Raw genomic sequence first — 17,861 nt, forward strand, 5'->3', positions numbered from 1 at the left:
TTATATAGAAAGTTGTTATAGAAATTTCAAAAAAGGCTCATTTGATTGAAATTTGAAATTGCCCTTTTTAATAGTCGACTGTGATTGGGAGGTAATTAACCCCCTCTTACGCCCACCATTTCCCAAAAAACATTCAATCGAAGCTCAGAGCTAGCCGTTTTGTTCAACGTAGTTGAAAGTTCTGGATATTATGTATTTAAGAATGACAAACCCCCGAGATCCCCAAGGGCAAAGGTTGTAGTTTATGCCCTGGGGGCTTACAAGATTTTCTAGATAGAGTTGTCGTAAAACTTCAAAAAGGTCTCATTCAATTCTAAATTGAGATAAATAGTGTCCTTTATAATAACCAAAAGTGATCGGAGGGTAAATCCCCCTTCTCACACCTTCCATTTCTCCAAACACTTCCAATCAAAATTTTCAGATAGCAATTTTGTTCAACGTAATAGAAAGTACGGGAAATTATGTCTTTGAGAATGCCCTTAAGGTAAGGGTTGTAATTTATGCCCTGGGGGCATATAAGGTGTTTAGAGAAAGCGTTGTCGTTTCCAAAAGTACCCATTCGATTGGAAATCGAAAGGCCTAGTGCCCTTTTTAAAAGTCGAAAGTGATTGAAAGGCTTGACATATTTATATTAAAGATCGAAGTGGGTACAGTGTATTTTTTTTTTGTTTTTGTTTAGACCAGGGCACTTCGTATCGAAAGAGTTGTCGGAGGAAGTTCGAAAAGGGCTCATTCGATTGAAAATAGAAAGGGCTGATGCCCTTTTAATAGTAGAAGTGATTGGAGGGCAAGTAGTCCCCCTTCCACTCCCACCCACCTACTTGCCCATTATGTTTAAAAACGAAATGTTACCGTAATATTAAATCACAATAGACTTTATTATTGGTGATTCCCTGTAAGGTATTTCGGGAAAATCCCAAGAAGGATTAAGGGTATTATGTCCAAACTTTTAAGGCAACTTCTGCACTTGCGAGTTGACTGAATTAAAATAGCGTAAGTGTATCCAAGCTATCAAAGAAAGTAAAGAGATTTTATTGCGAAGTGTATCAAGTTTTCCATTTCAGGTCAACTAGAGGAGGTAGGAAACTAAATTAAACAGTACTATTTGTGTCCAGATTTTTAAAAGGGTTCATGTTGTTAAAAATTGCTGAAAATTTTTCTCCAGCATACGTATAGCAGACCAAACTATAAAGTCTTAAAAAACAAAAAGATTTAAAGTATTATTTACTTTTTGCCAGAAAAGACTATGTCAATATAAAACGAACAGAAAATAATTTAAAAAAACTTTCTCTACAAAATAGGTTTTTCAAAGAAAAGTAAAGAACTCCATTAAACAAAAATGAGCATAAATAAAATCAAATAATCTACCAAGCGTGAAACTACCACAAATCAGCATCAATAAATAAATGAAACCCAAAACAAACTGAAACTCTGCCTTCCCAAGTCCAGAACAAAATTTGCACTTTACTGAAAAAACACAAATGAAAGTGCATTGTCAGTTTATTATACATATACTGATATTTAGTAATCAAAATGTTATAATTATTTGATTTATTTAAGTTATAAAAGTAAAAACATTTGGAAGAAAATTGACCTGTCGAGTCCCAGCGAGGACAAAGAACTAAAGAGTAAAAAATTGAGATCTTGTGATCTTTTGACCCACAAAAATCATCTATGTAGATCATGAGTTTCCGAAATTTCGTTTACAGCTTTAATTTTTAGAAAAGTTCATGAGTGACATCATATTTATGAGTACATTTCAAGAGAATAAATTACATCATTTCCCTACCAGTATTGATAGTTTTGTTTATACATTTATGACCCATGCAGAATTACAAAAGGAACATAGCCAAGTATAAAATACCAAATGTAATAAGTCTATTTACAAAATGCGTTTTAAGCAGTTTAGTAATGTCTAGAGGACAAACACATAACCTAGACCATTAAATGTCACAAAACGAATCCGAGCAGCCAAAGCAAAGGGTATTTAAAAATGTCTGAAACAATGATAAACAAAAATGAAAAACAGAGAAATATACAGTTAAAATTATCGCGTCAACAGCAATTAAAACGAGTCAAAAACAGAAGTGAAGAGCAAAGAAACACCTGCTTAGAAGATAAGAGACAGCAAGAATTAAAATGAATCAAAAATAAAAGTGAAGAAAAAAGAAATATGCAGTTACAAGATATACGACAACGAGGAGCTGAACAAACTAAAACCGAAGCTGAAGAACAACGAAATATACGGCTAAAAGATATACTTCAGCAAGAACAAAGAAATATTTGGCTAGAAGATACGCGTCAAAGAGAATTACAAGCGACAGCGAGAATCGGAACTTGTCAAAAATGGAGGACAGCTGCATTTTCCAGAGGAAAGAAAAGCAAACAAACGAGATTCACTTGGAGGTTACTACATACAACGAGAATCACTAGATACAGGCCTGCGGCGTGTCAGGACCTAGCCTCGAAATCGGTTACATCGCTGTTTTTTTTTCAAATTGGCATATTGACATCTTTGCTACAAAAGATTTAAATTGGTCACAACTTCAAGGAATAATACGCATTTTTCCCAGTGTGGTTGGGTCGAACCACAACATCAAGAGGAGGCTGCGGTTAGAAGACAAGCGACCATGAAAATCAATGCATAGAAGGCTACCCCTTAGCCGTGCTACATAGTTTCTTGTTTTTTATATATTTTTTTAACTGGCACGTTGACGTTTATGGCCACAAGAACGATCTAAATAAGTCACAACTTTAAAGAACAGTTTGTATTTTCCCGGGTGGTTGTATCAAACCTAGACTGACGCTATGACATAAAGAAGAGCCTCACATTGTCTGCGGTTAGAAGATAAGCGACAATGAGAATAAACATATACAAGGCTCTCGCGTAACCGAGCCGGGGCCCGGCCTCGAAATCAACTACGAAGTTGTTTTTTCTTAGAATTGGCATATTGACATTTTTTGCTACAAACGATTTAAATTGATCACAACTTTAACAAAGAATTTGTATTTTTTTTTTACCAGGGTGGTTGTATCAAACCATAACATCAAGAAGAAGTTGCAGGTAGAAGACAAGCGACGATGATAATCAATACGTAGAAGCCTGCCACGTAGCCGTATCGGGCCTCGACAGCTCAGCCACCGGCCTCTCGATATATATATATATATATATATATATATATATATATATATATATATATATATATATATATATATATATATATATATATATATATATATATATGTGTGTGTGTGTGTGTGTGTCTGTGTAAATGTCTTGCTTTGAGCGGCTTCTGACTGGTAGACCTAACTGTCAGGTAAGGAGTTATATTTCAAGTTCTTCTTTCACCATGTAAGTTTTAAAAGCACCGTCAATGTTCATTAAAAAAAAGGAAAAAGAGCATATGATGTTACAATTTGCTTAGAGATTGCATAGGATTGTTTTTTATTGAGCAGCTTGCAATTGAGCTCATAAACAAGCAAATTAGAACCTTTTACAAGATATTACTATGCGTAATACATTTACTATCTTAGTGTACCCCTCAGGCGTATAGCCATAGCCAAGGCTTCTGTCAGATGGATATCAGAATAGGAGTATCCAAATGGCACAATTTTTTTATGTACGGGTCTTTTGCGTCAATATAGGTTCAACCACCCCCCCCCCCCGGTTGGCATGTTTAGAAATTTGTGAAACCACTTGATTTATAAAAAAAACTCACCTACCTTGTGATATAGCACTAGTAATGGCAACCCTGAGCATGACCTTCAAAAACATTTTTTGGGCATGCAAATCAATATTGTGTTGGGCTAGTCCAACAATACTGCTAACACTAAAAAATCAAAAGGAAAAATTCTCCTTTTCAGGGCATGAAAAGTGGCTCAAAACTGATCAACTCTGCAAAAAACTTTTTGGGGTGAATTTTGAAAAATATTAAAAAAAAACTTCAGAAAGATAGTCTACAGTAGTATAAGTGAATAAGTTTACTTATAAGCTTAAAAATAAATATGCTTACTTATAAGCATACGAATGATATATATGCATACAAGTCATACATAGAATGTAGGTAACATAAGCCGAGTTATGCCAAAGTCCAATAAAGTATAGTAAATATCTACCAAATCATATTATATAAGCCGAGTTATGCCAAAGTCCAATAACTTGGGCGTTATTTTCCAAAAAGGACATGATTCTGCTTAGGCGTGTTACCTTTTATATTTAAAAAAAAATCAATAAATAAAACGTTAAATTAACGGAAAAATTGCAGAAATGTAGTTAAACTACATGCAAGATGAGAGAAAGGGAGAGATTTTTCGTAGGCTGAACATATGAAGCCCATAATTGTTTTTCTTATCAGTGAAAAAAAAAGGAACCTACATTTTTATATGTTAGATTCACCAACAAAAAAAAGATATTCAGAAGCTAACTCCTTGCCTGAATCAGAAAGAAAAAGAATAAGCCATTAGATTTTCTATTTAATTTAGTTTACAAATATAATATTCATTGTTGTTGCAATTCCATTCCATCCCATAATGGAGCCAGATAGCCTAGGCCCTATAACTGTAGACAGTAAATACCTTAAGGTTGGCCTCTTCTGAAGGCAACATGCAAAACAAATAAAAGTATGGTAAATATCTACCAAATCATACTATATAAGCTGAGTTATGCCAAAGTCCAATAACTTGGGCGTTATTTTCCAAAAAAGGACATGATTCTGCTTAGGCGTATAACCTTTTATATTTAAAAAACAAAAAAAACGTTAAATTAGCGGAAAAATTGCAGAAATGTAGTTAAACTACATGCAAGATGAGAGAAACGTAGAGATTTTTCGTAGGCTGAACATATGAAGCCCATAATTGTTTTTCTTATCAGTGAAAAAAAAAAGGAATCTACATTTTTATATGTTAGATTCACCAACAAAAAAAAAGATATTCAGAAGCTAACTCCTTGCCTGAAGTAAATAAAATAAAACAACAAGTTTCGTTTCAAGTGAAAGTAAAGAGAAACATTAAAACTCAAAATGGACAGAGCCGTCCTACCAAGGCCGTATCCAGGGGGAGGATTACCCAGTTTAACCCCCCCCCCGAAATTTTTGACCGAGTCGAAAATAAGTCGAAAATTAGTAAAACCTAGGTAAAAATCAGTAAAATTAATCGAAAACTGAGTCAAAAATTAGTAAACCACCCCCCCCCCGAAAAAAATCCTGGATCCACCCTTGCGTCCTACCGAGTATTTGGCGCGCGAGGTTTGAAATCCTTTGTCCAAGGGGCAGGGGTTCGATTCCTGGTGTGGCCGGTTATACTATTTGCTAAGGAGACTTCAGCCCTTGCTCTTTTACTGAAGTTCAATTTTTTTTTGTTTTTGAATAAGGATATTCCCTTCAACCCTATCCCAACCCTGCAAGACGCTTTCCCTAGAAATTTATACATTCTTCTAAATGAAGGGATGTTAGGCAGTAAACCTACTCCATACTAATCTGAAGGAAGGACCTCTCAAGAAAGATTATAAAATTGTGCCCTAAAGCGGCACTTTCGACATCATTTTTTAACAAAGAAAATACCCTTTTCTTCAAATATAAGTAAAGAGAAACATTACACTTGAGGTAGATATAAATTATCCTACATACGGGGACAAATTTTACCCCTTGCTCCTTATGCTAAATTTAAAGATAATATAGACATTAATTACGCTCTCAATGAGTCACAAGCTAAACTTTAGTTTAGAGTCAAATCAAGGCATGGGCAACTAGGCCCCCTCCCATGCCCCTTTTTTCCGCAAAATTATCTGATATTTTTTTTTAGTAGAATATTCCTTGGGGAGGGAAATTTCTGGGAGGTGAATATTCCAGGGGAAACGTTACACTGGGGGATTTGACGGAATTACTAAATGAAATTCGTTTTAATCGTCTTGCATTCTCATTGCCAAATTTTTCATGTGGAGATGTTCCTCAGGAATTATCCAGGGGCTTTTCTCTGCGTGTTTTGTCTTCTAAGAAATAATTTCCACGGAAGGGGGCCATTTCTGGAGTGATTGAGAAACCGATTAGACATTCAGGTCTTATTGGAATGAAAGCATTCTAAGGAGAATTTTTCAGGCTGAATCGTCCGCAAGCAATTTTACAGGAAGGAGGGATTCTCAGCAAGGACGGAACTGTCTGGAGGAAATTTGGGTAAATTTTTCGTTATTCATATTATTGACTTACGAATAAAGTAAACATACCACTCGATGCCTTTTTGGTGCTCTTTTCAAATATAATAATCACTTTTGTCGGAAATGAATTTTACGCCCAACCCTATATATACCAATTCAGGTATTTATTTACAAATTAGGGGGGGGGGTAGCCTAAATTTTACTTCCGCAAATTAGAGGTAAGTTTGAAGTTTCCCCCACCCCCCTAATGTGCAAATATATACCCTGAATTGGTATATATACAGGGGTGGGGGGAGGGGTTTTTAAATTTTCATTTCCGACAAAAATGATTATTATATTTGGAAAGAGCATAAAAAAAGGCATCGAGTGGTATTTTTACTTTATTCGTAAGTCAATAATATGAATAACGAAAAATTTACCGAAATTAGACCAGGGAGGGGGGTGCGCACATTACATTGGATGAAATTTCCATGGAGGAGTACTCTGTGAGGGGAGGGGTGAGCCAGATTTACCGGCATTATTTGAAAAACGAACAGAAATTATTCCATGCATGAAGGGTTGCCCCACCCCCTCAATACCTTACTCTTTATGCTAAAGTTTGACTGTTTACTAAAACTGAAACAAGGGAGCTGCTTAATTAGAATAGGAAGCTTTTTAAAAAGTGCTAAAAGTTATAGCGTAAAAAGCAAAGTATTGAGGAGGAGGCAACCCTTCATATAAAATAAATCTTCCAAAATTGATATGTAATTTTTTTTTAATTTTTCATGTACAGTGAGCCGAATTCGAACCTGTATTAGTTGAAAAACGTTCAGATTTTTTTTTTAACTGAAGGTAAGGAATGACATTAAAACTTAAAACGAACAGAAGTTATTCTGTATAGGAAAGGGGCTGTCCCCTCCTCAACGCCTTGCTCCTTACGCTAATGTTTTTTTTTGTTTAAAAAAAAAGAAGAGTCAAAATTTAGCGTAAAGAGCGAGGCGTTGAGGAGGGGACAGCCCCTTTCATATACGGAATAATTTCTGTTTGTTTTCATGTCACTCCTTACTTTCACTTACTTTTTTGATCTTCCAGAGTTCATAATGAATTCCTGCCCTCACTTGAGGGCACCCTTGTGTTTACTGATAATATAAATTCGCAGGTTAACTATCACAAAAATTGTTTAAAGGCTGAGATAACGATGTGGATTTTCTATTATTTACAGAAATAAAAAAATCTATTCAACTTTAAAATCAGGTGGGAAACCAAAAAAAAAAAAAAAAAATAAGTACCAAACATTATTCTTAGGTTTTTGAATCTTCATTTACGAACTTAATTTCAGATATATTTTTTTCATATTTGACAGGGTCCAAATCAATAATTGCTTCACTTTTCTCAGAATCAAGTTCACCCTGTACAATATCTGACTGATACCTTTCTTTCTGCCGGTCCATCTCAAACTCTGGCTCAGAATCACTTGTACTTGAATCAGTGGAACTATCTGCTGTCGATGATGCAGACGACGATGATGAACTATCTGATTCTGTGTCCTCAGTACCTGATTCCGAATCTGATGAATCAATTAAACATAAACAAGTAGGAATATTTCTCCCATCAAAATCATGTTCACTTTCAGAACGTTGAATTAGTCCATACAGATGTTCATTTTCCTCTGTTAATTTTCGTATTTCCTCATTTGTGATTCTGATTTTTTCTGCGGTTTCGTCAATTGGCTCAAACAAAGGAATCTCCAGTTCATTGATTTTAGTCGCACTTACGCCACCTATAATAGCTTCATCTTCTTCATTGCTAGATGTCTCAGATAACCTTGATTCTTTTATGTGAGAATAATTAATGTCCAAATTTAGCCTGTTTTCAATATCGGCAATTTCATCTTCTAAATAAATATATTCGGAAACAAGTTCCCAATTAGTCATATTTGTCAAAATATCATACTCGGTTTTTTCATAGTCACTGGAAAATTCACGATGCAAGTATTCATCCTCATTTAACTGAGGAAGATAATAGTCATCGGATGGCTCACTTTCTAGGGGGTTGGGGACTTCATTTATTTCATCAAGTAGATGCGAATCTTCCAAAGGATCATGCTCACCCATTATGAATTCAGTTGTATTGTAAGGGGCAAATGGTTTACCTGCTTCCAATTGCTGTTTTGACACTATTTCCGCCTTTCTTTCACACTCTTTGTCAAATTCCTCTCTTTCACTTGCACTCATTGTATAATACGAATCATTTCTGGATCTTTTCCCAGAAGAATTTTGCCCTGAAGAGGGTCTCTTAACTCCATTCTCCTTAGAACTTCCCTCACTATGTTTATTCCCATTATCACACTGCTCTTTTTCTGAAACACCACTTTCCACGTTAGTATAACTTGCAATTACAGAAATCATATTCGTGTCACATGTATCTGTAAATATTTGGGTAACACATGTCTCGTCGATTAACCGATTATGAATTTCGGGTGTTCTGTTTACTTTTGCCATTATATCCATATAGAATTCACAAAAGAAAATGATTAATTGTAAAATTTTTTTATTATCTCTAACTCAAAACTTTCTCTATTCCAACCATCCTTCTGCGACGAAATCTCGAGATATACTGATTATTTTGTTATTTGGTTCGAAAAATGACAGAACAAGAGGAGTAGAAGCGCATCTCAGAAACTTTTTCGCCCGTCTATAAAATAGTTCAATGTTAGATAGTGATAATAAATTATTTATAAAATAGTAATAAAAATTCATGCAGTACACTCAAATAAAACTAAAAATTATGCAATGAAATTACTAAACCATCATTTCAGAGTTAGTTGTTATTTAATTAGTATTAACTAAATTAAATCCATTAGTTTGCTAATTTTAAATTAACTAGATATTTTAGCGTGACTATGAAGCTTTCTAAAAATAATTAAACTTGAGAAGCAAAATAGCTCCCTTTTCTTCACATTTTGTTATATTCGTATTTCAAAGCAAGTTATTTACGGCAAAATATTCAAAAGCATCAATAACCTATAAATAATGAAATCTTTAGCATATTGCCCCTTGGCTGTTTTCCGTGGTCATTCCAAGGAAAATAATCCTTCTGACTCTCATACACAGGTGAAATCGAACTATCATAAATTTTTTTATAAAGGAGCAAACCTTTGATGAAAGACTTGGAATAACAGGGGTAGACACCACCATATTTGAAGGGGAGGGTGCTCAAATATTTTGTTAAAGTTGCATAATTGGGTAGAAATAAGAAAGAAAAAGAATAAGCCATTAGATTTTCTATTTAATTTAGTTTACAAATATAATATTCATTGTTGTTGCAATTCCATTCCACCCCATAATGGAGCCAGATAGCCTAGGCCCTATAACTATAGACAGTAAATATCTTAAGTTTGGCCTCTTCTGAAGGCAACATGCAAAACAAATAAAAGTGTGGTAAATATCTACCAAATCATATTATTGAGTTACAACTAAAGTGGATAGGCTATACCACTCAATGCCTTTTTTATGCTCTTTACAAATATAATAATCATTTTTGTCAGAAATGAATTTTGTGAAAGTTGAGGGAGGGTTGTTGGAGGGGGGGTGTGGGGAGAAAGTTTAAACTTACCTCTCATTCACATCAGAAATAAAATTACCCCCACCCCCTTAATGTGCAAATATATACCCTGAATTGGTATATATAGGGGTGGGGCTAAAATTCATTTTGAACAAAATGATTATGGTAAAGAGCATAAAAAAGGGCATTGAGTGGTATATTCACTTTAGTTGTAACTCAGTAATATGATTTGGATATTTACCAAAAGTACTACCATTACATTCCTTATGTTATGCTATTTCTAAATGTTTTGGTCACTTTACTGACAATATCCCCCCCCCCCATCCCTTAATGGTTCCTGATGTAGGCTAGTGCTAGGAATTGTTTAATTCTGGTGAATTCTTTGATAAAATCACTGAAAAAAAATAGCCAAGAAATAGAGATATTTAAAATCAGGATGTCACCCTGAATCTATAAATATAGGCTAACATTCATTTATATTGGAAAGGAACTTTACATGCCCTCTCCCCCTTGAATGTGCAAATATAATTTTCTCCTGCCATGTAGTAAATAACCAGAATAGTCTCTCAAATAAAACAGTCTCAACACCCAATAATGAAATTTTCAAGTTTTCATTGGCTGTTGAAGTAGCCTACCAGTGGGATGCACTTGATGTTTAATCATTCACATCATCAAGTATAAAGCAAGTAACAGATTACAATGGATCTTCATTTGCTCTGAAGTACAAATTAAAGTAATAGGTGAGGTCTAATAGCCAACGCTTACATCCACTCCTTCCCAATACAAAGGATACTGACCTTTTTTGATCCTTTACAATATTTATGTTATAAAGGTTTAACCTTAAGAAGTAGATCTCCTGCTCTTATGAGCCAAAAAAAGTGTTTTCTGCTATATCTTATACCTTTGCTCAATCTTGATTTATAAGCTTCTAAATATTTTTTAGTCTATATTTTAAATTTAGGAGGAAAGCTTCAGTATGGCTTGAAATTCTACCAAAAATAATAGGAATTTTATTTTAGAAAAGTAAGGCCTATGAAAAAGAGATTGAAATGCCATGAATGAAATTTTCTAAGCCCTAGAAATAGAAGTGGGCAGAGATAGTAGCTTGACAACAACTTCCCAGGGCTCAATTTAGGCTGTATGCTTGTACCTGAAAGTTTTGTTTACCTAAATCAGCTACTTTCCAAGACATCAAGAAGTCCCTAAGCAAGAACTTTACCCTTGGAAAATATAAAACTAAAAAAAAAAAAAAAATTCTTTAAAATTCTTATTTTATAGTATGCAACATGTTTCTATTAATCAGATTATCAGGCTTCCTTCCATTGTTATCATCTTTTAAAAGTCATTTCAAGTAATATTTATTATGACATTGTATTGCTCTTACTCAGGCAGAACTGAATTAATCAGGGCCAAGAATGCAGAATCTAATTTTAACAAAGGAGAATGGTGTCATTGTAAGATTCCACACTACAATGAAATACAATTTTAGGGCAAAATCTGGGACCTTGGGGGCAAGGTGCACTGTCAGAAAAATGACTATGATATTTGGATATACCATGAAATAAGGAACCTAATGGTACATCTTTTATTTATTTAGCATGTTTCCTTCAGAAGTGGCCAACACTGAATATTTATCCTGTCAGCAAACTTTTGTGCCAAACAGTTTGCAGTAACAAAGGGCCCATTCTTTTGCACTAAGATCTTACATCTAAGATCTCACATCTTTCTGCAAAGATTTCTGTTCTTTTAACTCATCTTTGTTCTAAGACCTTACAGCTCACTGATGTTAGCAAAAAGTGTGAAAGACGCCATCTTTCTACCATATAGGACACTGACAAGAGAACTTTGATGATATACTCATCATTGTTCTTAGACTGATGATCAGAGCAGAATGATGAAAGAGGTTTGCAAAAGAACGCCATAAGATGTAAGACATAGTGCTAAAATTTCACTTTTAAGTGTTCTTTGTCAAAAGATGTAAGATCTTAGCACAAAGATGAGTAAAAGAATGGCCATAAACTATAATTACCTCAAATTGCATCTTCTAGCAGCTAAGGCTGAAGAACCTGTAGATGTCACCAGGTAACATTGACTTGATAATCTTCATGTCACAGTTGGATTATCACTATTTACATATATGCAGGACAACAGTTCATAACAACAGGACAATTAACACAATTTTCATATTTACAGGATAGTTTGGTTTTGTTGTTGGGATCACTATATTTATCAATGGCTGGGCACAGTTGGGGGTTAAAGGGGGTGGGTGGCATCTAATAGATCCTACTCCATGATGCTGGTTTGTCCCACTGCGTCTTCAATGACTTGCCACTCCAATCACAGTAAACACCAACCTTGAAGCTATCAACTGATCTGGCCGACATGGTAGATTCACTAAGTGAATTCCACAGTGGAACAAGGCAATTAGTGGAGAAGTTGAACTTCTTGTACTTTCTGCTAAATTTTTGATGCAATTTATGGGATTTCCTTGTGTTCTGGTATATTCATTTTGATCAATAACGGGCTTGATGGTGTCACTAGTCATCATCTTAAATGCAAGGATGACATCTCCTCTCTATCTACAGTACATTAGGGTAGGTAGCTCAAGATTTTCTAGTTGTTGCTTGTAGGAGATTTATTTTTCACAAAAGGGAGCTTGTTTGTGCTACACTGGGCCTTCTCAAGTATCTTCATGTTGCACTTGAAGTGGGGGGTTGGCAACCAACATACCAAACTTAAGATGGGGATGAACAAGGGCTGTGTAAAGCTTCTTGATGACTCTTGGCTGGCGACATGTTACTGAACACTTGATCAAACCAAGGACCTTGTTTGCCTTAGCTGCTTGGTTCCAACAGTTACTTTGTAACTTAAGCTTATCATCAATCAATACCCCAAGATCACGCTCTTCCTTGGCACTCTGAATGGGCATATTGGCACCTGAAGAGTCAATCATGTTATAACTATGGCAGGGACCAATGCCAATTGTCAATTAAGGTCCCAATTGTCACCAAAACTTTAATAGTACATTCATACATCCCTTGTCCAATTTATCTGCTTAATGCTTATTGCCCTGTATATAATTTGTAAAAGATAACACCAAGTACTTATCTGGCAAATTGTTATCTACAACACTGGAGACTACTTGGTCTAAACGAATAACAAAATCAATTGTACATGCTCATCTGTAAACATGGCTTATTTGTAAATCCCTAAAGGTGTGCCACATTCCCTTATCCATTTAGGGAATTGTCCATTTTTGTTCTCTGCATATAATTCTGTATGTTTTTCCTTTTTTGAAAAAAACAAGATTTTTATTGACATATAGCCTAATATCACTTATCCTGCACTTTCTGAAGTTAGCAGGTGTAACTCATCTGACAACTAATCCCAACAATTTCAAGTAGTTATTCTCCTAACCTCTGATGTAATGTATATCTTGTGATAATCATGCTTATCAGATGAGTGATCTTGGTAGGCTCAAATGCACTCCAAGAGGCAAAATTTAAGAGGAGGGACTTTTTCTATCTTGAAAGTAGCTCAGTCATGTGAACAGAACTTTCATGAATATTTCCAGGGCCTAAACTTGGACTAATAAAGATGTCTTGAAGTACTTACCTCCACCTCTATCCACAACAAAAAACAAATAAGTAAAAAAAATAGGAAAAATCAAAGTTAAAAAGACAAATCCAGATAAGGATAGTTTTAAACATCACCTGAAAGTTTCACCTTAATACCCTTAGCCTTGGTGGTTAATTTAATTTGCATTTAAAAAAATGTTGTTTGATTTTAACAGTTGAAATATTATGTGGTTGTATACTTTGTGCAAGAATCCTTGGTAATATTGTAGCCAATCGTTAATTTATGTTGATTTTTCTTTCTTCTTTTTCTCCTGATAATAAGTATTGACTGATTAATGATTATGCAACCTGTTTGGTAATTGAAGCTCTGTTCAGTTGTCTTGAAGCTTTATTGTGAAGTTTGTAGAATTTTGTTTGCCCACAGTACAATTCAGTTAGTTGTCTGATTTGGATGTGTCTTCCTGGGGAACCTGTATACCCAGTAAAATGCCACTTAACTCTGGTGCTTTCAAGGTGATTTTGACTGAATGAATTATTTCGAAACAACTACTAAGGAGCTTGAATAGCCAAATTTGTGTTCTTGTCAAATGAATAAAAACATTTAAATTCACACTGTCAGTTACTCTATAAAATATTTTCATACTTTACACACATCAGTTTAATATTCAGGCAAAATAATTTAACTAAAAAGTTTATTGCCTGTAACACATGGACTTAAGAGAGAAGAGAATAATAAATAGAGACAATAGATTATTTCCCATTACCAGTTTGCATTGTACAACTTGAAAAATGAGGGTCTAAAAGATTTCCTATCCCTGTCATTAAACCATGTCATGAATATATAAAAAGGACATAGATGTAATTTTTAGCCTTTATGTGAGGCCTTAGCAATCATTCCTCCCTTCCTGTAACATGCCTGTACTGGAAAAAGGAGACAAATTGTGGCTACCTAAGTTTTGAGGGTTTTTGGCCATGGAAATTTCAATGGCAAATTTATCCAGATCTACTGCTATTTTGGAGGGGGGAGTTCAGTTCCATTCAGATTTCGAAAAATATATTTTTGTAATTACAATGTTTTGCTAAATTTGGTCTGAGTAACACTTACTGTTCCCATCTGGGTAATACTTACATTTATCATCAGATAGAAAAAGATAGTATAGTATCTGATTTCCCATTCAGTGACATTTCAAAATATAATAATCACTGAAATGTAATTGTGTCTCCCACCCCCACCTACTCCCCTAATATAGATCCAGACATAACCCTAGACTATATGCACAAGCTTGCTGATTTTATTGTTCTTTTCTTATGTTATTTTTAATAGGATTTATATTGAATTTTGAACCAACTCTTTATGATTAATAAGCTTAGAGAATCATGCAAACTCAAAAAAATTATCAAGGTTGTGTGTAAAAAGATCTCTTGATCTGGCACTGATTCCAATTACATAAAAAAAAAATATTAAGTATCACCTTGTGATCACTCTTGATCACAGTCCTCAACTTAGCTGTGTCTGTAGCATATGGATCATTGGCTGTGAAAAGGCTTGGAAGTAATTTTAGTGGTTTTCAACAAAATATATGGTAGTTGTAATGTTTTAGTTTGGAGGCTTGGGTCTTCTATGGTGAAATGAGTTTTTTTTGCTTATTTTTTATGTTAATATTCACAGACAGGTTTTTATTTACTTATTTGAACTTGAGATTTCTTTTTAAGATTTGGGGATGTCAGTTTTCACCCAATTCATTTACTTCTGAAGCACTTTTTGCTACGTGTGGTGGATATTCATGCTGCGTTTTTGATGCATTAACTCAAGATTGTATAATGAAATTTGAAGATGATAATAAAAGGCAAGTTGCTGTCTTTTTTTTTTCCTTCTAAGTTGTTACCAATCAAAGTTGTGGTCCTTGGTAGTTTTGAACTATAAAGGGCAGTGCTTAAAACTTATAATCTAAATAATCAGAGACAAAACTGTTCATTGATATACATTTCTTTTTACTTTCTTTATGCTTCAATATGTTAAAAACTGTTTTGCTGTTCAGGTTGTTCCATCAACACCCCCTTAGAGCCAAATGACGGATTTGCCCACTGCCTGATCCAATTGATAGTTCTTGACAACCTAAACTTTGGTGCTGAGAGTATAAGACCCTTTTTTTCCTGTGAGGAGAGGTACAATGCTTGAAAAGGGCTCAAAAACTCGCAATAAGGTATTGCAAATAATGGAAGGAGTTTAAGGTATTTGAAACTGAGCTTTCCAGTATCGTAGATAGTAATGCCTCATGGTGGCACTTTCATTCCTAAAAATGTACATAGTCCATTCAAAATAAATGCTTAATATTGACAAAAGTTGTAGAGGTTCGTCTAACTAAGCTAATTCATTTGAGGATTGATAAAATTGTTTACAGTAGGATTTAATTGTGAACCAGCTAGTAAGGAGGAGGGTCAACAGATCTTTATGTAAGTTGAGGAGTCGCATGTCTGTCCAAATTTTCTAACTCTCAGTGAGCCTTCAAATACTTAAAGAGAAGGGGAGGCGGGATATTAATTTCGAATCTCCCTTTAGTTCCAGGAATATTTTATGGCTAATTCTGTAGTATGGTTGCCCAAATAGCTCCCCTCTTATTGCACACACATATTTTCTGTATAATATAAAAGATTACAATCGTATGCATATCAGCAAAAAAGGGGAAGGGGGAGGTAGCAGTACAATAAGGTAATTTTGTAGGGGGACAAGTGCAACCTGGAGCTTTATTGTTACCAAGATCTCAACAGGAGTGTTTCTTGTTTCCTATGTATATGTTTTATACTCTTTTCTTGTTTTGCAGGGGTATTGCTCTTCTGCTGGCATTCATGACGCAATTTCAATAAAATAAATTGTTTCAAAAAATCCAAAATGAAAGCATTGGAAATAATGACCTTATGATTCATTTTGGATTTTTTATGCCTCCCACTTCCCTAGAATTCTTTAAGCGGTGCAGTTTTTCAGGGATGATCGTTCTAGAAGCATTATTGTGTGAATATTAAACTTGAACGGTAAAAGTAAGGGTCGAAGAAGGGAGTGGCAGCCTCCTTCACATTAAAGAGTGCCTTGAATCAAATAGTTTGCAGTAACAAACTGAAAGTAAACAGCGATCTTAGTCTGTAGAAAAGCTCTAAAAAATGAAGATTTTTCTGCAATATTTGCTATTTCAAATATGATTCTAAATATACAACAATTTATTGATTTTAAAGTTGCTCAGCAAAAGTTATTACAAAGGAAGAATTTAAATAATAGGAAAAATGGGCTTCAAACTCCCCCAAAGAGGTTCAATCTTGATGAAAATTATATAATGAAACTCATCATGTATGAGACCCTTAAAATGCTATCTACAAACAGGAAATTTCTTATTGTTCTAGAGAAGGGTGGTCATTTATACCAGTTTGCTTTCCAGAGAAGGGTGGTCATTTATGCTAGTTTGCATAGTAAACCTGTAGTTGCATATTAATAGAAGAGGATTCATTTGAATAAACATTTAAAGATTTTTTGCACTTTTAATAACAAAAGAGATCACACCATGGGAAAGAGCCCCACTCTAGCATTTTGGCCTAAACAAGACCAAAGTGTTAGCGACGAAAATTCTGAGAGCCTTTGAAAGGGCATTCATATACACTCCTAGTCTGAGTGATCATGCTGGTGTGTGGTAGCCTATACCATTGCTTATAAACATACATACAGTCCATAAAAAAAGGAAACATTACTATAGACCACCTGTCCAATAGAACTATTGGCTGTAAAGTGTCGCATAGTTGTACATTATTTTTAAGGTGTTGGCTAATGGATTCTCTTATATGGAGGATGGTGTTTAAGCCTCAAAAAAGTGTTATAGACCCATGTTTTGAAACTCTTTCTAAGAGGCTCTTTATGTGAATTGAATGGGCGTTCAGATTGTTACATATTTAACTTCTGACTTTTGTTCATCAGGGAGAATATATATATATATATATATATATATATATATATATATATATATATATATATATATATATATATATATATATATATATATATATATATATATATATATATATATATATATATATATGCATATATATATATATATATATATATATATATATATATATATATATATATATATATATATATATATATATATATATATATATATATATATATATGTTATGAATATGTTATTCATCGGATGAATATGTTATGAGTAAATTTTGATAAGTGGGTAAAAGCTTCAACAAGACAATGAACTTTGAAAGAGTAAAAAAAAAACTTTTTTGTAAAAATAATCATAAAAATCTGAATGTTTCGGCTTACGTCCAGAAGCCCTTTTCATAGGCAGCGCAATAGCGCTGCCTAAGTAACTAGTGCCCTTTTTAAGAGTCAAAAGCAAATGGAGGGCAACCATTCCCCCCCCCCTGAAGCCTATCATTCTCCAAAACACATTTGATCAAAATTTTAAGAGCTACTTTGTTCAGCATTGTTGAAAGATCCAGTAATTATGTCTTTGGCGATGTCAACCTCCCCATAGTCCTCAAGACAATATGTCCATTGTTTAAATATAGTAATTTTTGTTCAGCATTGTTGA

General features: G+C 34.2%; 2 protein-coding genes across 3 annotated transcripts in view; one reads left to right on the forward strand and one right to left on the reverse strand.

Annotated features, from left to right (window-relative positions):
- Nucleotides 1-7,333: 7,333 nt before the first annotated feature.
- LOC148948586 (uncharacterized) lies at nucleotides 7,334-8,786 on the reverse strand. Its single transcript, XM_089093996.1, has one exon. It carries the CDS (start codon nucleotides 8,635-8,637, stop codon nucleotides 7,429-7,431), a length of 1,209 nt encoding a protein of 402 aa, XP_088950122.1. The 5' UTR covers nucleotides 8,638-8,786; the 3' UTR covers nucleotides 7,334-7,428.
- A 346-nt stretch (nucleotides 8,787-9,132) lies between these two features.
- LOC148948587 (leucine-rich repeat and WD repeat-containing protein 1-like) overlaps nucleotides 9,133-17,861 on the forward strand; it is a 34,298-nt gene continuing 25,569 nt past the window's right edge. The window contains exons 1-2 of one of the 2 annotated variants that reach the window (XM_089093997.1): nucleotides 9,133-9,240; nucleotides 14,983-15,116. In XM_089093997.1, coding sequence (XP_088950123.1) covers nucleotides 9,160-9,240; nucleotides 14,983-15,116 — 215 coding nt within the window. In that variant the 5' untranslated portion in view covers nucleotides 9,133-9,159. Of the gene's footprint in view, nucleotides 9,241-9,811; nucleotides 10,432-14,982; nucleotides 15,117-17,861 lie in introns of those variants that run through there. The other variant, XM_089093998.1, reaches the window with a different exon arrangement.

This window comes from Artemia sp. Qi Xiang Cuo, chromosome 9 (genome assembly GCF_049724085.1).
Source record: "Artemia sp. Qi Xiang Cuo chromosome 9, ASM4972408v1, whole genome shotgun sequence".
NCBI lineage: Eukaryota > Metazoa > Arthropoda > Branchiopoda > Anostraca > Artemiidae > Artemia > Artemia sp. Qi Xiang Cuo.